Source organism: Caenorhabditis remanei, chromosome III (genome assembly GCF_010183535.1).
Source record: "Caenorhabditis remanei strain PX506 chromosome III, whole genome shotgun sequence".
In the NCBI taxonomy this organism is placed as follows: Eukaryota; Metazoa; Nematoda; class Chromadorea; order Rhabditida; family Rhabditidae; genus Caenorhabditis; species Caenorhabditis remanei.
Genome location: NC_071330.1, coordinates 5,130,994 through 5,152,638, shown reverse-complemented (window position 1 = coordinate 5,152,638; position 21,645 = coordinate 5,130,994). Strand labels below are relative to the sequence as shown.

Here is a 21,645-nt window from a genome sequence, read left to right as displayed (position 1 = left end):
GTAAAAACTGTATTTGAGGTGCCCCTCAATTTGAAGTGCCCTCTAATACTAGTGCTCTCCGACGGACCCTTTGAACAATAGAGTTGCACTCTCTAATCGAGGTACCCCTCTAATACAGGTGCCCTCCAGCAGTTTACACTTTTCTCTAATATCATCATTAACTGACTCCGAACTGTTCTTTCACATTACTATTTCAGCATTTTTGTTGTCAAAAACGTAGTTTACTATAAAAATTCAGGATTTTCTTCGTTTTTTACGTAAAAGTTCGATGAATTCGGCATAAAAAACTAATGAAATCAAACAAATTCAAAAGATAGTTGGCTATCGAGGTCGGGCGAATTCGTTGACGAAAAATAGAGGTGCACCCTCTATTTGAATTGCCCCTCTAATAGAGTTGCACTCCGACGGACCCTTTGAACAATAGAATTGCATGCACCTCAAATACAGTTTTTACGGTATTTTTACGGTACCGTCCGGTAGTCTCCCACATTTATAAATATATCACGACATGGAGAAAAATTGGGAAGAAGAAAGAAGAGATTATTTTTCTCAAACGATGCCAAAAGTTTAATATCAAACCATGTTTTATTATGGAAAAACTGAAAAATGGAAAGTTGGAGAGGCGTGTCAACGTCTGAAATTGGGAATTTTCTACTTGAAAAACCAGAATCCAAACCATTTGTTTGAGGGGATTGAAGTAATGAAGGTACCGAAGGAAACTGTCAGAATAAATAAGCTAAAGTAAGTTTCTTGAATTAAATTTATATAAATTTCGAAAATTTTTCAGCGCGAAGGAAGAAGTGGCAATTTTTGGAGGATTTGATATCAGAAGAAACGGCGTAGTCATTGCTACAATTTCTTTTATTCAAGAATCTATTTACGATACTAATCGAACTAGACCCTTCGTGCAAATGGTCGTTTGGCCAGACTATTCATTCGAGCAGGAGAATTATTAAGTTCGACTTTTTCTTGTGTTTCATTTAATGACATCTTCAAGACGTTCACATAATAAAATTATTGATTTTTATTTATTGCTTTCATTTTTATTCAATGCAAAGACTGTGGAGACACCAGAAAGCTGATACATCGATGGTAATTATTCAAGTTTCAGCCACACAGACAACCATCACAATTTCTCGTTTCAGTAATTATCAGGGAACACGAAAAATTAGTTTTTCTTTCCAACATAACTTTTACTTATAAAATTTATTGAAGAATCTTTAAATGTCACTCCTCTGTCAGGGACACATTCTGCGTGTCCAGTATTTTACTTTCTATCTCAAATATTCGTCACCTACACAAATATCTTCATGCGCTCACCCGTCGGTTCTCGTCCTTTCTTTCATTCGAACAATTTTTCTCAACATAAAAATGTACTTTCTTCGTTAGTTACTCGGCTCTGTTTATTATATGTATTTTGACCTGTAGTTCTCGGAAAATAATCATCATAAAGCTGCTAAAAATAGCTTTAATGGATGAATCCTCACTACTCTTTGACCCTGTACGACCCCATCTCTGACCCCATAAAAGATTCGGAACAAAATAATAAAATATAGCAACAAGAGTTTCCTTATACTGTACAGAGCCAGTTATTCTTTGGTAAATTCAGGTTGTATATTTATAACGTTTTTTTGTAAATGACAGTATTTCTGACTTTTTGTCATTCTATCACAGCCATGACTGAATTCAGTGCACTGATTTTTTCACACTTCTAATTTGAATCTTCGTCTCACATTTCGTTAAAGTTTCATATTTGTTTCATAGTTGCAAGCGCCTTTTTCATATTTTCTTTGTCCTCCCCTTTTTTCATCTTACCACCTGCCAAAACCATTAATCTTCTTTCATATCCAACACGCCTCATGTTTGTATTCTCCTCCTTTCTGCCTTCGAGGCGTCCAAAAGTTTCTTCTTTCTTTATTTCGTAAGTTTTTTTTCTCGAAAATTTTTTTAAACTGATGTAGACAATGCTTCTGACTATTTATTGTTGGAAACTCTATCGTAAATATCTCTTTACCTTATTCCCATCTCATTTAGCAACACTAATGTACAATCTATCAAAAATTTCAGATTTGGTTCAGCACCAGCGAAAACATGGAGTGGAGATGTCGAAGAGTCAACAGATCGCAGTTTCAGTATGTAAGTTTTTCTGAAAAAAACAGCCTATACCTATGATTAAAAATATTACGATAGGTTAACTAAAAAATTGGAAAAAATTGGACCGGCCCGCCCGGTCGACGCGGATTCAATTTTTCTGTTGAAATTTTTTTTTGAAAATCAGAGACTCGCCTTCGTTTTGATTGAATTTTGAATTTTAGTCAAAAACTGGATTTTGAGCAAATTTCGCTGTTGAAACATGCGAAAACCTTACCTAATTTTCCAAATTTTTCAAAGTTGAAAAGTATATCCGGTTTAATCTTTGCCTAATTTACTTTTATTTCAGGTTAGGTGTTATCTGAACACCCGTTTCCTTCGATGGGCAATCAATTTGTTTCCTATTATCAGATAAGTCAATCTTTTGTATTGTCTCGTAAATTAATGTTCCCGTTGGTTCAACAATACTTTTCATCAGATACTGTACTTCTTCGTCATTCGGCCAATTGATTTCATCCTGAATTTGCTTCAATTTCCTTTGCGATGCAGATCACTATTCCCAGTACAAATAGGTGAGTTCGTCTTGAAGTGCATATTGTACCATAACTAATCGTTTCACTGGGACAGTAAAATCCAATTGAAAATGGCTAAAAATGCAGATATACATACCGTAAAAGCTGTGTTATAACGGTACCTCCAACATGCTCAAAATTCCTCCCTAACATTCTCCTGGACATTTTACATAAGTTTGATTAGAATCAGCATAAATAATATAGCATTTACAGTAGAAAACAGACTTTCTAGAAAAGTGTTTCGATGAACTTTTAAGAGTCTCAAAAACCATCAAACCTTCTCTGGAAAGCAGTCGAAAAATATAACGGCATACCGTTATAATACATTTTTACGGTAGTAATAATTTTAACAAAATAATAATGAAGATAGTGAAAAATAGACGATTGATGTCTTTAAAAGTAACAGAAACAAGAAATTAGGTAATTTTTGTGATCATTTTGAGAAAATTTGTGTGTCTCAGCATATATATTTATTTATAGTTTCAAAAAAAATTTTAATGTGAAAATTTTAAATATTCAACAAACTTACTTTATTGATTTTTTTAAATCGATTAGTCTGAGCAACCGACGTCGCGCCGCGGCGTCGCGCCGCGGAGTCGCGACGTCGCGTCCGTACGGGTCTCGCCACGATTAGCCATAGAAGATGTAACGGTTACGATAAAACTTTTTCAATCGATATCATCCGATTTCGCAATCACTTAATTTCAGATCACAATTTTTGCTGAAACATATTTTTGTGAGTAAAATGTTTGATTATCAAAAATATCAGTTTTGATATTTTCGAAATTTCATTTTATCTTCTTATAATTGAAAATTGACCAATTATTACAATAATTGACACCTCACACCATCCCCCTCCTCTTACCCCCTATTTCTTGTGGTTCCCCCATTTTCCGCTATATTGCACAAAATGTTTCGAAAAGCCTCAAAACTGAGTGCTTCATCTCAAATTGATTATGTTGACATTCATGTGAGTACCACAGACAAACGGATCATTTTCGAAACTAGTTATGAGCAACGACTGGCAAACGATTACATTTTATATAGCTTTGTCAGTCGTCTCTTCATTTTTGCGGTGATTCTGCTTAAAAAGAAATGATTTAAGGAATTTTTGTGAAAATTTAATGACTGTATTCAATTTGTTGTTAATTTATTGGCCCAAAAGGGAGAGATAGTTCTAAGACATGTTTTCAGATGGTTCGTCTTAAAGATGTAGTTGTGCAATGTGTAAAGTTTAGGTTACCGTAAAGTCTGTGTTACAACGACATATATATATATATATTTGCAAAGGTCTCGCTGAGAAATTTTCAATTTTTTGGCCTCTTAGAATTTCTCAGAAAAAAACGTTTCCGCTTCTTCAGTTTACTGTAGTGAGTTAATGGACCGCAATGGCCCTAATCAGATTTAAGAAACCATTTCAGAAATTGCATGAAATCGTTTTTTTTTAGTTATTGAGCCACATTTTACGTCTCATATAGCTATAAGGGATTTTTCTAGTGTTTATTGTAATTTTGGTTCATTTTTTCTGACGTGAATATGCAAAATAAAGTTACCGTAAAAACGTCATGCCGTTATATTTTTTAAACTGTCTCCCAGAGAGACTTCGAGATTCTAGAAACTCATAATCATCGCTACCCTAGAGGTTACTAAATACGCTGATTCTAATCAGAACCAGGAAAAAATACCGGTATCATCATATTCATGAATTCTGAGTATATGTAGGTCGGGTGCCGTTCTGTTACAGGTGTTGTTATAATACAGTTTTTACGGTATCTTTGACAATTTTTTCAACTCAAACCACTTAAATGTTTCTTCCGCCTCCCCAAAATAATAAATGCAGTTTAATTTCAACTTTGCAGATAATCTACTAGAAATGCGTTTCGGATCGATTAATTGGAAGAATCTGAAAGTAAGCATAACCCCCCATAAATTCAGTGAAATATAGTTTTTATTCCAGATAACAATTCTCCACAATTCGGGTCGATGTGGTTCGGCTCACACTCTGTTCCGACACAGAAATGACTTCTCGTGTATTCTGACAAAAGAACAGAGAATTGAGCTGGAAAAACTTGAGAAATTTCATAAAGATGTTTCAAAACATCATGAGTGTGAAATGAAACAAAAGGAGGAAGTACAAGAAATGGTGGATGGAATGAAGAGGAAGTTTTTTTGTTTTATTAGTAGATCACAGACGAAACGCCTTAATTCGTTTGGTCAAAAATTTCAAATATTTTGAGAAAAAATTGTGCATACAACATTCAAAAACTCGTAATTTTGGTATTTTTATTTTTCCATACGGTTAAGCTTTTCACGTGAATTTTCAATTCACCGAATAGTCTTCGTTAGAGGGGTCAAAACTCAGTTCATGTGAGCATTTATCAGATTTTTATTGGAGTTTCGAATCTTCTAGGCCCAAATTACCTATACGGTCAAATTTATAGAAAAAATTCAACTCGGTCAGTCATATACAGTACCGCTCAAAAGTATATTAAGGTTTGCCTTTTTCAGTTGAAATCGTCCAACTTTGAAACTGTGTCATAGTAAAACTAATTGTCCCATCAAGTAGATATTTAATGAATTGTAGAGATCAAAAGAAGAGCTTCATTTTTGTAGTTGACAACTTTTTTGTACGGACACTTCCCAGAGAGTTATGGTCATTTTTAGAAGACAGCTCAATAATCGTGTTTTGCACTGCGACGATTTGAGGGAAACATTATTTAACGATACATAACTCTCTAGGGAGTCCGTACAAAAAAGTTGTCAACTACAAAAATGATGATTTTTTTTAATCTGTATAGTTCATTAAACATCTACTTGATGGGACAATAAGTATTACTATGACACAGTTTCAAAGTTGGACGATTTCAACTGAAAAAGGCAAACCTTAATGCTTCAGTACTTCCTTTGTAAAAAAATTGAATGCTAATTATAAATAAAAATAATTTGATTAATAACTCGACTAGGCACGGTTTTTCCAAAGAACTTTGTCAGTTGGACGGCAGAAAATAATAGCTTCTGAATGTGAGACTTGATGAAAATCCGGTTTGTGTTAGATTTTTGACGAGCAATGCTAGCTTTTTGAAGAAAGTTTTTTTCAGGTTTTAAGTTGATATTTTGGTTAGACAATCTCGTAAGGCGTAAATGTTCTTTAATATTTTTTCTTACAGAAACCCTGAAAAAAATTGAGGAAAAATTCGTCAGTTTTGTTCAGAAAATTATACACGAAAGCAAGCAAGCAGTGGTAACGTTTATCCCTGGAGGACTCGTGATTTTCTTCCGACGGAACCTCAATGAAGACGATAAAATTTGGAAGATGGTTTGTTCGGATGGAATCAGAAAAAACATTTTTAAGGATCGTGAGGAAATGAAAATGATCACTTTATTTCGATGCAAAGAGAAGGATTGCAAGTGGAAAGGAAAAGGTCATCACTGGTATGTCTGGAGTTCCCATGAAGTGATGGACAAGGAAGTTGGGAACAAAGAAGGAACATTTGTCGAAATCAACGAGAAATTAATATATGATGAAAATGAAACTCTTCTTCGACTCGTCCGAGAAAGTCACCCAAATTATGAAGGAGATAACGAAGAACTAAAGATTCAACTGAAAAGTGGGTTTATACAGTACCGGTTAAAAGATTATCAACTTTGACAGTATATTTCGGTGTAATCTGATTGTCCGACAAATTTGATATTGTAAGGGCTGAACAGAGCAAGCATAGCACATAATTTTTGTAGTTGGCAATTATTCTGTAGGGACACTACCATGAAAGTTACAGGTCATCAAAGCCATTTCTCCCTGAAACTGACTTATTCCAGTTAGCGAAATTTAAGAGATTTTCACTTTGACAATCTGTAATTTTCATGGTAGTGTCCGCACAAAAAAAAGGTCAACTACAAAAATGATGTGCTATTTTTGCTCTGTTTAGCCCATACAAAATTAAATTCATTGGACATTCAGGTGACATCGAAATACGCTATCAAACTTACCTTTTTAGCGGTACTGTATTTCTACGATCCGAGAAAAGTTATTGTATCTTATAAATGTAAATATTGCAGGGCAACTGAATATGCTCATTCCAACGTCCAGTGAGAATGAAACAGAAGACGATTCGGAAAAATCAAAAAAGAAAATGAAGAAAAAGAAGAAAAGGAAGGATGAGGGGAACTCAATGTTGGAAAGTGTTGATGAGAGTAAGTTACTTTTATTCTCAGGTCAAACTAGCTCGGCACAGTTCTTACAACTACGCTCCACCGAAATACCCTTGAAAAATGTTTCTTTTTCTCTGAGTCTCTCAATTTCGCATACAATTTTCTTTGGTCTCAGTAGAGCGCGGTTGTAAGAAGCGTATCGTGTTAGTATACACCACAAATTCAATAGGAAAGTGGGTCCGGGATGTTTAGAAACCGACACGTTTTTAAATAATAGCTCAGTTCCCAAACATCCGGATATACTAGTATATACACACAAGGGGGCATTGAATTTTTAGGCTGATTTCCCGTGGATATTATTATTCACGCGGAGAACCTCACGTCTTTTTGGCTAATGTCATTTTTCTTTTGTTGAATTATGAACAAATTTGACATTTTTTCATTTCTTTATTTCTTTATTACTTTTTCGAAAGGGGAACAACCGAATCGATAGCTCTTTTAGTAGCTCTTTAGAAGACGAATAAATTGATTAACTTGTTTGAAGAGGAGAATAAAAAGCTACTCTCTACTGCTCGACACTGTATGTTGTAGCCCTCATCAATTTTATAAGCATCCAAAATTGATACGGTTCATCATATCCGCATAAATGTATCATGAATAAACTAGTTTAATTTTTTGAAGTCTCGAATGTTCGTAATGAGTCTACTCACGAAGAAAATTGTTCTATTCACAATTGCAACTTTATCAAGCTTCATGAAATAAAAAAGGCAACATTTCATTCGTGAATAGAATTAAATCGCAAGAAATGTATTAAACGATACATGCTTTCTTTGTTAGTAGGTCTTTAAAACAGGACACCCTGGAGCTTGCTCTCGCCCCGCCCCTATGCTCAGCGTCCTGGAAGTAGTGATTACCTTAAAACAGGACACCCTGGAGCTTGCTCTCGCCCCGCCCCTATGCTCAGCGTCCTGGAAGTAGTGATTACCTTAAAACAGGACACCCTGGAGCTTGCTCTCGCCCCGCCCCTATGCTCAGCGTCCTGGAAATAGTGATTACCTTAAAACAGGACACCCTGGAGCTTGCTCTCGCCCCGCCCCTATGCTCAGCGTCCTGGAAATAGTGATTACCTTAAAACAGGACACCCTGGAGCTTGCTCTCGCCCCGCCCCTATGCTCAGCGTCCTGGAAATAGTGATTACCTTGAAACAGGACACCCTGGAGCTTGCTCTCGCCCCGCCCCTATGCTCAGCGTCCTGGAAATAGTGATTACCTTAAAACAGGACACCCTGGAGCTTGCTCTCGCCCCGCCCCTATGCTCAGCGTCCTGGAAATAGTGATTACCTTAAAACAGGACACCCTGGAGCTTGCTCTCGCCCCGCCCCTATGCTCAGCGTCCTGGAAATAGTGATTACCTTAAAACAGGACACCCTGGAGCTTGCTCTCGCCCCGCCCCTATGCTCAGCGTCCTGGAAATAGTGATTACCTTAAAACAGGACACCCTGGAGCTTGCTCTCGCCCCGCCCCTATGCTCAGCGTCCTGGAAATAGTGATTACCTTAAAACAGGACACCCTGGAGCTTGCTCTCGCCCCGCCCCTATGCTCAGCGTCCTGGAAATAGTGATTACCTTAAAACAGGACACCCTGGAGCTTGCTCTCGCCCCGCCCCTATGCTCAGCGTCCTGGAAATAGTGATTACCTTAAAACAGGACACCCTGGAGCTTGCTCTCGCCCCGCCCCTATGCTCAGCGTCCTGGAAATAGTGATTACCTTAAAACAGGACACCCTGGAGCTTGCTCTCGCCCCGCCCCTATGCTCAGCGTCCTGGAAATAGTGATTACCTTAAAACAGGACACCCTGGAGCTTGCTCTCGCCCCGCCCCTATGCTCAGCGTCCTGGAAATAGTGATTAACTTGATATTCCGAGTTCGCAACAGGCAAGTATCTATTTCTTAATTCGACAATAGAAAAAACAAAACAAGAGCAACCCTCGTTTTCATCGCGTGAAATGCACAAAAATGCGCTATTCAAGTGTGAGTGTTAAAAACGAAATTGACGTGAAGTTATTGGCTCCGGGACATTTCGCAGCTAGACGTTTCGCAGCCGAGACATTTCGCAGCCAGACGTTTCGCACCCAGACGTTTCGCAGCCAGACGTTTCGCAGCCGAGACGTTTCGCAGCCGTGAGCTCCACAGCCTCAAGTGGACCGTTTTTTCAGTGATAACTTGACTTTTTCAGATAATTAATTGTTTGAGAAGTTATATAGAACATTTTTTGTGATTTTGAATAAGGGGACCACGAGAAATTTTGCCCAAACAAACCACAAAAAAAACTTTTGTTGAAAAATTTGAAAAAATAGGTTTTTCTCGTAGAACTAGCCGTACAAATAGAAAGTTTAGTTTCAGAAAATGACGAAAACCACTACTTCTACGAGAAAAGCCTATTTTTTCAAATTTTTCAACAAAAGTTTTTTTTTGTGGTTTTTTTGGGCAAAATTTCTCGTGGTCCCCTTATTCAAAATCACAAAAAATGTTCTATATAACTTCTCAAACAATTAACTATCTGAAAAAGTCAAGTTATCACTGAAAAAACGGTCCACTTGAGGCTGTGGAGCGCACGGCTGCGAAACGTCTGGCTGCGAAACGTCTCGGCTGCGAAACGTCTGGCTGCGAAACGTCTGGGTGCGAAACGTCTGGCTGCGAAATGTCTCGGCTGCGAAACGTCTAGCTGCGAAATGTCCCGGAGCCAAGTTATTTTGAGCAAAAATTTTCTTTCTAAATGTGGCCGCTTGGAGAAGTGGTTAACGTGGATGGATTTGAATCGAAAGGTTCTTGGATCGATTCCCACCGAGTGCAAATGTGTTTTGTATTCGAGGTGGGAGTCATCCAGTCCACCGCTATGCCCCCTAAAAATGCCCCTTAAAAATGCCCCCTCGTGTGTAGATACGGGCGCGTAACATCCGGTTAAGAAACGAGAACCGGCTGGCAGAAAAAGAATATATCTGGATTTGCTCACACCCAGACAGGCATGTTCAACTATAAATTTTCAGATAACAACACCAAGTAATTGCGAGAAGAGGTTCAACACACGACTCTCCTCATCAGCAACCTCATGGCGAATGCCCAAGAACTGTCATCACGGTACGGTATCGTTTGAAATCAGGACGGTTTAGAACCGACCTATTTTAGATCAGACGTGGTTCAAAACAACATTTGTTTCGAAACCACACTGGTTTGGACAACAACTTCCGCCGACCTGCTCTCCTTTCACCGTACGGATGAATTTTAAAAATTGACACCAATGATTTTCCTTTTACTTGCGGAACCAATGAAGTGTAGACCAGAGTTGCATGGAATTCTGATTTCCGACTTCCGGATAAGAACTTGTCTCTTCCATGTGATAATTTCAACTCTGAATTTCGGTAGACCGCAGTTGTAAGAAGCGTGAATAGACTCATGATCAACCGCAAGCTGAGGAATGAATGTTTTTTGTTATCCAGGGTTTTTATAATCTCAATTTATGTTTTTCAGGCACTGCAGGTAATCAGCAGCACGACGATTCTTCGCTAATTTATTTTTGACTTGATATTTATTTATTCTATTATTATTTTCTTGTCTCTATTTTCTAATCACTCTCGCCAACAAACACCCAGTTGTTTTAAACCCCCCGGTATAGGTTTAGTATATTTTTCCGATTCCCAGTTTCAAATCTAATACCCATGTATGTATGTTTTCTTTTCAAATGTTTCATTATGTTGAATACCAGCTGGCTGGTGCGCCTCTCGCGCTGTTTCTTATAAATTGTGAGAATGATATTCTGTATGGTCCAAATAAATTAATGGATACCTGATTGTCTGCAGCGCGAAGCATCGACTTGAATTTAAGCCCCGCCCACCAATCGAGAAAGAAAAAAGTAGGTGAGAGATGTTTGCGTCAGTTCCCAGAACAGAAGAACTAGTGAAGCATTTTTCAAGTCTGTAATTCATTGTTAACATTGAAACCTTAAAATTGAAAAAAAATTAATTCTTTATTGCACATTATTTGAGAAAGACAACTGTCAATGCGATAAAAAGCCACGAAACCATCGAGTTCACAACACCAATATTACTTTCCTTGCTTTCTTGTCCACTTCCAGTCGCACCACCTGTCTCCATTTCAGATCTCGGAGGAGCAATGCACAATCCTTGTCCTGTCTGTCCATGAGTACACTTTGAGCCAGGCGGACCACGTTGAAAATCAGATACGGAGAATGTTCCACTGAAATTATTGTGGGGATTTGATTTGATAATTTTGGGGAAGTGTGACGGAATGTCTGAGCAATTCACAGTTTTCTGTATTTCATGGAATCAGAACAGGTATAGCTGTTCTCTTCTAAACCACTAAACTCACCGATATCTATAAATAGAAATTGTTTTTCGAACATAGGTCGTGTTCTCTTCATGAAAAGGGAATCTACACTCGGCGGTCAACGATGTACCCTTTTTCGATGTACCCTTGGATTATGGGCCGAAAATCTGTTTTTCTGTATCAAAAAAATCAATTACTTACAAAAATTTACGCTTTCTGGCTCATTAGATAGAGAATTCAATTTTCCACAAATCTGATGGATGGGACCTTTTTTCATCCATCGCGACATCTGAAAACCTAAAAAATACTGGATTTTCAGTGCAAAAAATGAAAGAATTGAATTAAAACGTGAAAAAATCGGCTTCACGTTTTTTGCAGTTCTTTTTCGTTGCGTGGGAGACTGTGTATGAGAAAACATTTTCCGTTTTAGGACCCGTGGTAGTCCACATTTTTGTAATAGTTTTTAGAAGCTCGTCGACAATTTTCAGTTTGATCTGTCAATTGCACTCAATCTTGTTATACTGATATTGTGATGAGTTCTTGGCGTCGTGATGATACAAATTAGCTCTGAAAAGTTCTTCCATATTGTGACGGTTATTAATGGAATAACAGTTTTTATCAATTCGTTCGGGATATACTCGACTATTACTTCTTTCAAAGAAGCTGGTTAGTTGAATTCGAATTTGAAAAAAAAGCAAAACTCATTTCAGCAACTTATGAAATGGGACCTGTTCTTTCTGTTAGTAATCTTCCACTTAATTTCAAGTATGAGGAAATAGATGAGTTGGTGAACGATTGTGATTACTCCTGGGCACACATTTTCATCGGACAAACTCAGGTTTCTTTCAATTTGAATCCCATTTGAAAAAGAGAAAATTTCAGAAAATACTTGTAATCCGTTTTTCCTCGAAACAGAAAGCTGTTTCGTGCGAGAACAATTTATTTGGAACCATTTATGCCGGAAACATGATTATGGTCTCCGTCTTGGACTAAATTATTATTTGAACTTATTATGATATGCTCAGTGATTCAGAATAACAGACGATAAATGTTTGACAAGGGAACCTTTTAAGTGGTACCTAATGCCATCAAAAACGACCTATACAGGGTGAAAGAGCATGTTTCAAAACCTATAAATCAACTTTCAAAAGTTGCTTACGTGACCTGTAAGTGTCTGAAATTGCCATCTGAAAATTGACCATTTTTACCATTGATTTGCTGCATTTCGCCCTCTCGCCTCCTCCAAATCCTATCACGTTTGTAATAAACTGCGGCGGCACTTTAAAAACGTGTTCGAGTGGCGCAGGTGGTTAGCGTCTACGCGGAGGAAAATTTTGGGCTGGTTCGACCCCTTCGCCATTTTTTCTTTTTTTTTGTGTGATTTCTTTTTTTCCAGTTTTTTTCATTGGTTTTTGGAAGCTATCATAAAAGTTTGGCGGCACCTCCATCTGTCAACCGGCAGATCTCTCTTATAATCACCAATTGAAAGGGATTCAGAAGGGTATCACGTTGATGGTGGTACAAAAAAGACTTTTATGATAGCTTCCAAAAACCAATGAAAAAAACTGGAAAAAAAGAAATCACACAAAAAAAAAGAAAAAATGGCGAAGGGGTCGAACCAGCCCAAAATTTTCCTCCGCGTAGACGCTAACCACCTGCGCCACTCGAACACGTTTTTAAAGTGCCGCCGCAGTTTATTACAAACGTGATAGGATTTGGAGGAGGCGAGAGGGCGAAATGCAGCAAATCAATGGTAAAAATGGTCAATTTTCAGATGGCAATTTCAGCCACTTACAGGTCACGTAAGCAACTTTTGAAAGTTGATTTATAGGTTTTGAAACATGCTCTTTCACCCTGTATAGGTCGTTTTTGATGGCATTAGGTACCACTTAAAAGGTTCCCTTGTGAGCCTCATATGTATACTTCTAGTTTTTTAAAAGTATTCAAATTTATCGATTTGGTCTCTCATTGCTTCATCCTCCTGCGTTCACATGCAAATTTGATGATGTTTATCAAAAACTATTATGGTTCGACACTTCAAGGTTGCCTTCGCTTCACATCTTATTAAATTGCCGGTCTGGATCTGAATGAAGTCCTATTTTGCTCATTTAAGAAATCTGAATGAAAACCTTAATTTACACGTAAAAACACTATAGAGAACACATTTGAGAACGAGATTTGAAACTGGGGGAGCGGGTCGTCAAAATATAAAACGGGTCATTAGAACGAAATAGGTGGGGGTGGGAAATTTGAAGAAATGATTATAAAAATTAAGACAAGGAAAATATTATAAATTTTACAAAAAAGTCAATTAAAAATTAGAGAAGAGTGTTCGTCGATTCATTGCTTCACTTCGAGGGCTGAAAATATCAGAATTAGATTAATCTGAAACTGAAAAAAACTCACAAAGAATCTCTCAATGAGTGGCTTTTCGTGCTCAAAGTGTCCACGCTTCACGAGTTCCGCAAGCAGACGAGAGATCACTTGGGTGTCCGCATTGTATCCCCAATCCGACTCGGCCTGCAACTATTTGATTGGTTAGAAATGTGGAAAATCTAGAAAAGTTGCGGAATGGGATGGTTCTGTAACGTCCAGTTTCGAAACTCATTCATTTCTAAAAGTGAACAAATTCCCCTACTAATCGATTGAATTGCGGTTCCGTTTCGAAACAGTAACCCTACCTTGACACCAGTTCCTTGGCACTGTGCCACAATGTTGTTGATGAGTTGAGTGGTGGCTGGAATCGGGTTGCGCTTCACCGCTTCCACTCGTTTCACAATGTTTTCTGAAATAAGAAAAATGTTGAGAGGATTTCTGCTTTTCACAGTTCCTAGATCGCTGGCCCCACCACGAAAATCTACAGTAACCTATGGCTAGTTAAGCATGCCCTGCCTCTATTCCCACGCGTCATATGGCGGATGGCGGAACCCGTGAGATGTCGGACGGATGAGAAGGTGTACCCTTATAAGCGACACTGGTTACTGTGATTGTCCTATCCCTCAGTGAGTAGTACTTTACAACGTCCTGAGGGATATGTCAGGGATTCATTCAGATGCATCAGATACATTCGATTCGTTGTCTGAATGGATAAACGATCACTGCCAATTCCTCAGAAATTGGTGTTCCTGAGGAGAATATCGAACAGAAGAATCGATCGACAACTATTAGAAATGGAATTAATCAATGCATGTCATTAATTACATCTGTAATTGGAGAACGAATAAAACAAATTTTTTGAATCTTTTCGATATGTTGGATATGGATCATAGTTGTCCGGAATTCCGGGTTTTTTGATTCCTGTTCCCGATTCTGGATTCCGGAAAATGAAAAATCTCATTCCGGCTCCGGATTCTGATTTTTTAAGTTTCCGATTTCAGGAATCAGTCGAAACATTTAATTGTTTTTGAATTTAATATACGGTTATACAAAAAATCGCTTTTCAGAAAATCGACATCTGCTCTTCTAAAACAAAACTCACCCGCCACTTCAACAGCTCTCCCAAACGCCTGCAAACTCATTCCACAACTCTTCAAAGGAGCGGAAAGTTGAAGAATGACACGGGCGGTGTCTTCCTGGAATCTGCTCTCAAAATCGATATCCAACTGATCGATACGATCCATCGCTTGCTTCAGATGATCGATTGTTTCAATGACTTGAACACCATCATCATCATCGTCGTCGTCATCATCTGACACAACGTCATCTCCATCAGAATCCAAATCGGCGTCATCTGAATCCGACGATTTGCTATTGTACTCCTCCTGATCGCCGTCCAAACTTCCCAAATCATCGTCGACATCTCCAACATTCACATTATCCGGAGCCATCGCAGCGACCTCATCGAACTCGTCACCGAATGAATTCGTGTGAATATGGAGAGTGGGTTTCGGTGTGAATCCATCAAACTTCTGAATCCACTTCTGAATCAGAAGTTTCGCCACGGGAGGTGTCAACTCATTTCCACACAAATAGACGTGTTTCAGATGACGATGAAGCTGAGGATTCAGATGATCGATGACATAATTGCATCCGGCGTCACGAAGAAGACAATCCGAGAGATTCAAAACCTCGAGTTTCGGCCATGATTCAAGAGCTCTCGCCAGCGCTTTCGCTCCTTTCGGTAGTACTGTATTGTCTTCAAGCCACAGATGACGCAGGTTTCTATTGTGTTTCAGAGCAGTGACCAGAGCACGGATTCCCTCTTCATGGATTCCATTTTGACGGACATCAAACCATTCGACTGTCTCAAGAGACTTGAAAGTCGCAGCCAACGCATGAGCTCCCGGATTCTCCAATCGATTTCTTCCGGCGACGAAAGTCTTCAATCGAAGACGATTCTCTCCACCGACTGCAATCGATTTACGGAGACATTCAGTCAGAGATTTGGCAATTTGTTTTCCACCAACACCCAATCCATTATTATTCAATTTCAGAACTTCCAGTGTGTAGGCAGATGGAGATTCGAGGAATTCCTTAAGAGCATCTGCTCCAATCGGTCCGAATGCGTTGTCGGAGAGGTCGAGTTCGCGAATTTTGCAGCCAGCCTGAAGAAATGAAGGAAGTGAATGTTGAAATTATAAGTGAAATATCAAAAATATTGCTGAAAATCGACCAAACCTTAATCATGGCCTTTCCTAACGCCTCCAAAATCGGTGGAATCTCATTTTTAAGTCTTCCGGTGAACAGATCGCTCCAAAGACATCGTTCAAGTTCCGGATGTTTCTCCAGTGCCTTCGCAATCACATTTCCCGCCGCAATTCCAAGTGTATTTCCACGTAATTCCAACGCTTTCATTGTTTTCGCCGAGTTGATCAGTTTGACCACTTGTTCCGCACTTTCAGCCGTATCCAATTTCAGCGATTTGTCGAGGAATGTGACGAGACCTCCGTTTGGTGCTGATTGATCGGAATCCGAGATTTTGAAGCATCCGAATCCACGTGTCAACATTTCATTCATCATGTTTTCGGCGAGAACAGCGTCTGCTGGTGATCGCTCGATTACTGTGTTGCCAGAAGTGTTGAGAACATCAGAAAATTGACCTGAAAATCATTTTGAGAATAATTTGGGAAATTTGGCTCAAAATTAGGGAAATTTGGCTCAAAATTAGGGAAATTTGGCTCAACATTAGGGAAATTTGGCTCAAAATTTGTGAAATTTGGCTCAAAATTAGGGAAATTTGGCTCAAAATTTGGGAATTTAGGCTCAAAATTGAGGAAATTATGCTCAAAATTAAAGAAATTGGGCTCAAAATTCAAGAAATTAGTTTCAAAATTAGGGAAATTAGGTTGAAAATTTGGAAAATTTTGTTCAATTTTCCTGAAAAATTTCCGCTATTTTCACATTAAAATCGTCTAAAATATTTCAATTTTTCATCCATTTTCTCTAAAATCTCCCTGAGACTCTCATATCACTCACCCTCTTCCATACTGGCATCCTCCGCCCCTTGTTCCTCTCCATCTGAAGACAACAACTCGTCGTCTCCACGTCTTCCAAAGTCAATATTTCCTCTTCCGTGTCTCGCTTTTGCTGAATCGAAATCCTCACCAAACATGTTGAATGATATGTCTACGTGGCTGCAAAAATTTGGTCTTTTAGTGAATAGGCTTTGAAAACGATATTTCTTGAAAAATCAGTTTGAAATTTCTGAAAAAACCAGAAAAATTCGAGAGAAACTTTCAAATTCACGAATTTCGCTCCAAAATTTTCATTCGTGGATTTACGCTAAACAACACGCGCCAGGCGGAATATCGGAGTGTCGTTGTTATTTTATCGGATTTTCCGAGAAAGTTTCAGGTGAAAATAGACTGAAATTGGTGAGTTTTGAGATCTAAAAGTTCCGAAACACGACGCCAAGACTATTTATGTGATTCTGAAGCATAATTTTTGAGTAATCCGTGTCAAAATGAGGGTTTCAAGTTTTAGCACTTTTGAGTGCCAAAAAAATCAATTTTCAGCAGAAAACATCAAGAATTGTGTGATGTATCTGAATTTGTGAAAGGAAAATCATATATTCTCAGCGAAATGCATGATTCTCATTTTTCTTGGTAAAATCAGTTTCAAACTTTTCTAGCATATTTCGATAAAACTTCTCTGCAAAAATTTTAGAAAAATTCCAAAAAATTTTAAAAATTCCAGACTAGAACAAAGTCACGGCTATTTGTGTAATTCTGAAACATAATGTTCAGGTAAACCGTGTCAAAATGAGATTTTCAAGGATTTTGTCACTTTTCAGCAGTTTTGAGTGTAAAAATTGACTTTCAACAAAAAACAGCAAGAATTAATGTGAATTTTCTGAATTTTTAATTATCGATTTTCCTTACACATGAGACATTCTGGCGGAATTGAAGAAATCTCCGATAGCATCAATGACATCCGACGTGATATTATTTCCACTTAACACAACTTTCTGAAGACAATCACGTCTTCTATCGAGACCCGAGAGAATCGCCACAACTCCAGGATCATCACAGACACAATCTCCGAGATCCAAAACTTGAATATGATGAAGTTCTGGAAGGACTTCAGCCAGTTCGAGAGCTCCTTCTGGGCAGACGAAGTTATCGTTTATATCAATCACTCGAAGATTCGGATTCGCTGCGAACGCCTGAGCGAGTGCTTTGATCGCTTCACCGCCGATTCCGTTTTGTGGAAGACGAATTTCTGGAAAATAATTGATTGAAATGAAACCGTTTTTGTTGAAAATGTTGTTTTTAGGTGGAAAATGTTAAAAATTGGCCGAAAATCGTGGTTTTTATCGACTTTTGTGTGGAAAATATCTGAAAATCGGTTGAAAATTTTGCTTTTTTGACAATTTTTAGATGAAAAATGTCTAAAATTGGCTTTTCCGTTGAAAATGTTGTTTTTGAGGTATTTGTGAGCAGCTGCGAACAGTGGATTTTCGAGTCTTCCGAATAGTCAAAAATAGTCCAGTACGCTTAAAAACCGGAAAATTTCTAATTTTTCAGAAAAAGCGAATCCGACGTCTTCTGGAGACTCGATAAGAGCCAGAAGATGTCAAAACTCCCCGAATATCCAGAGGCTTTCGGCAAATTTAAATTCTTTTCCGAATTATTTCTGACGTTTAGACTACAAGGTTCAGAGGGAATTCAGACAGAATCAGATATCTTCTGAAGCGATTTTGAAGCTCTCAAGTCTACAAAAAATCTTGAAAGCGTTACAGACAAGGCAAAACAAACCCTAGACATCAATTTAAGTATTCCGAAGCGTCTATTACCACGGCACTGTTCTTACAACTGCGCTTCACCGAAATGCCCTTGAAAAATGTCTATTTTTCTCTGCGTTTCTTAATTTCGCACACAAATTTCTATGGTTTCGGTAGAGCGCGGTAGTAAAAAGCGTGCCATGATAAAAAATTATCAAAATTCAGGCTTTTTTGCAATAAATTTGTATTACTATGTCGCAAGTGTACCTAGAAGACGTCAAATACATTATAAGAATTCTAAGAGACGTCAGAATCTTCTATAGCATTCAATTTCACTTTTCCTGATTCAGATTCTCCCATAATCGCTAGTAAATACATATATGAATGAAAAGTCTGCAATTTCAGGGAAAACACTTTCGGTAAAAAATGTCGGAACTTTTTTATTCCGATAATAGAAGACCATTAAAAAACAATTTTATGACCTAAATTCCTAAAAAATTACCTAAATTTCTTTAAAATAACCTAAATTCTTCAAAAAAAGACGATTTTTTCGACATAAAAGTCTCCAATTCCAGACAAAAAACCACGTATACCATACTTGCAACCGGGCCGAGTCCGGGCCGTGAGCGGGCCTTTGAATAACTCGCTTCAAAATGAAAATTAGGAGTTGATCAACCTGTCGAATTGTAGATCTCGGTGAGCTCTACTCAAATCTATTTTCATTTTCATTGTGAGTTCAGTGAGAGCCGCAGTACAATCCATTTAGTGGCCGGGCCGTGAACAGCCGGGCCTTGAATCACGGCCCGGCCACTTAATGGATTGTACTGCGGCTCTCACTAAACTTACAGTAAAACTGAAAATAGATTTGAGTAGAGCTCACCGAGATCTACAATTCGACAGGTTGATCAACTCCTAATTTTCATTTTGAAGCGAGTTATTCAAAGGCCCGCTCACGGCCCGGACTCGGCCCGGTTGCAAGTATGACGTATACCGTACCTTCAAGTGTTTTCATCATAATGAATGCATTTGTCAATGCAATCGTCGACACAATTTCCAATCGATTCCTTCCACAAACGAATTTCTTCAATTTCAGTGGTCTTCCCTCCTTCCTCGACGTCGCAATCAACTCACAGAGTGCCTCTCCGACAGTTTCTCCCGCCAAACCGAGTCCATTATTGTTCAAAATCAGATTCTCGAGAGAAAACAGTGCTGGAGACTGGAGAAAATTGAAAAGTGAATCCCTTAATCCGGCGCCAAACGCGTTATCCGACAGATCCAACGTCGTCAAATGACATCGAGAAGCCGTCAACGCTTCACCGAAATAATCCAAAACAAGGGGAATCTCGTGTTTGAGTCGTCCAGTGAACATATCACTCCATAAACATTCTCTCAGTTCTTTCCTCTTTTTGAGAGCTTCGGCAATTCGTTTTCCTGCGTCGACGCTGATTGTGTTGCCACGGAAATCGAGAATTTCCAAATTCGCATGTTTCGAGATTAGGTTCACCACTTTTTCGACTGAAAATATAGAGAGTGATGGGGTGGGTTATATGGGGGCGATTTGAAGCTAACAAGTTGAATTTTCGTACCAAAATGGCTAAATTTCGTGCCAAAGCAAAGGTTTTTAATAGTTCTAGAGCTCAAAAATCTGATTTTTGTTTAAAAAATGGGAAAACATCGTTCTAAACTTTAAAACTGAACATGACCGAAATCCAGTTTTTTTCAGAAAAATGTTAAGCTCAGAAACTGGGATTTTCATTCGGAAAGCAGGAACTTTCATAAAAACTTTTTCGACTGAAATTATAGTAAGGTTTCGGTTGGATTTGAAGGGACGCTTTTGAACATTAAAGTGGAATTTTTGGTGACAAATAGCTTTCGAGCTCAAGAATCTGATTATGGCATTAAAAAATGAGAAAACATCGTTTTAAACTTCAAGACAAAAAATTACAGAAATCAGGTCTCTTCAGATGAATTTTTAGCTTAGAAACTGGGATTTTCAATCGAAAAGCTGGAATTTATTATGAAATTTCATCAAAAATAATCAAATTTGATGGAAAAATCAACATTTTTCATTCAAAAGACGATTTCCATCTTGAGTTTGGACATCTAGACATCCGGACACTTTTTTCGCTACAAAATGAATATTTCGGAATCAAAATTGCTCAACTTTATGGAAAACTGATCTACAATTTTCCAATTTTCAACATTTTCTGGTCGAAAAAAGACCGTTTTTATTCAAATTTCCACTCAAAAACTGGGATTTTTCACTAACTTTCTTCTTCCGAATCCAATTTGAGCTGATGTCCGAAGAAGGACAACGTATTCTGCTTCCCACTGATGTCCATTTCGAATAGAAGTCTCTGAAAATGGAAATTTCATTCTAAAAATGACAAAATTTCAGACATATTTTCCATGATTTTGAGTGGATTTTTCACCAGAAAAATTGGGAGAGCAGACAGGAAGAATAGTGAGAAATAGACGGGGTAGCATTGGATGGGCGGGGAAAGGAATATTCGAATTATTTGGGAATTTTAGAGAACAAGGAGGTGGGAAGTGGGAGAAAGGACACAGTTGATCGGAGAGAATAGATAAGAAAAGTTATGAGAGAGAGAGAAGTTAGAGAAAAGAAGTATAAAAGAATAATAATATTGATGGGGAAAAAGAAGACGAATGATAAGAAAACAGTGTCTGACACTTTGCCATCAACAGGGGGTAATTACGATAACAAGTGTGTCATTCTGGAGACAAGTTTACTTTTTTTGCAAACTTGTCACGGGCCAGGCCAGGCATGTGCGGAACGGAAATCGGAAATTCTCATAGTTGTCAAGGCCCGGGCCGGCCCGGAAAATTTCCCGCCAAATTCAAAAATTCAAATTTTTTTTTCGAATTTTTGATTTTTTTTTTCGCGAAAAAGTCAAATTTTCGACTATAACTCAGAACTAGAAGAAATTCTGAGAAAGCATAAAAAATGTTCACATTTTTGATGAAAAATTGAAAAAATTTCAAAAAAAATTTTAGGGAAAAAGGATCATTTTTTGAAGCCGGGTCTTCGGGCCGGCTCGGGCCTTGAAAATTTTCTACCGGGCCTTGACAACTATGGAAATTCCGAAATTTCCGACATTTTTAGTGAACTTTTTTCCGTCGGAAAATTTCCGATTTTTGGAACTTTCAATTTCCGAGGATATTTGTGTGGAATCACATGAAATTGCTGCAAAATCACCGTGAACGGTGCCAAAACGTTACATCTGTGTCAAACTTTACAAAATTTTCAGTTTTTACTGCATTTTTACTGATTTTGACTATGAAAAATTTGAAAAACCGAGTTTTCGAATT

General features: G+C 38.1%; 2 protein-coding genes and 1 pseudogene across 3 annotated transcripts; 2 read left to right on the top strand and 1 right to left on the bottom strand.

Annotated features, from left to right (window-relative positions):
* Window positions 1–580: 580 nt before the first annotated feature.
* GCK72_009166 (uncharacterized protein) lies at window positions 581–956 on the top strand (the record flags this gene model as incomplete). Its single annotated transcript, XM_003103193.2, has 2 exons — window positions 581–741; window positions 788–956. The coding sequence occupies 2 exons, from the start codon at window positions 581–583 to the stop codon at window positions 954–956; spliced, it is 330 nt and encodes a 109-aa protein (XP_003103241.2).
* Window positions 957–2,042: 1,086 nt separating this feature from the next.
* GCK72_009165 lies at window positions 2,043–14,845 on the top strand (annotated as a pseudogene). Its single transcript has 5 exons — window positions 2,043–2,136; window positions 5,831–6,271; window positions 6,720–6,854; window positions 11,864–11,991; window positions 14,597–14,845. Coding segments are annotated over exons 1-5 (1,047 nt in total).
* GCK72_009164 (uncharacterized protein) lies at window positions 13,502–20,657 on the bottom strand (the record flags this gene model as incomplete). The annotated part of the gene is made up of 9 exons (XM_053727243.1): window positions 13,502–13,513; window positions 13,560–13,673; window positions 13,835–13,938; window positions 14,632–15,697; window positions 15,771–16,192; window positions 16,569–16,726; window positions 17,474–17,813; window positions 19,312–19,830; window positions 20,585–20,657. The coding sequence occupies 9 exons, from the start codon at window positions 20,655–20,657 to the stop codon at window positions 13,502–13,504; spliced, it is 2,808 nt and encodes a 935-aa protein (XP_053586820.1).
* Window positions 20,658–21,645: the final 988 nt, after the last annotated feature.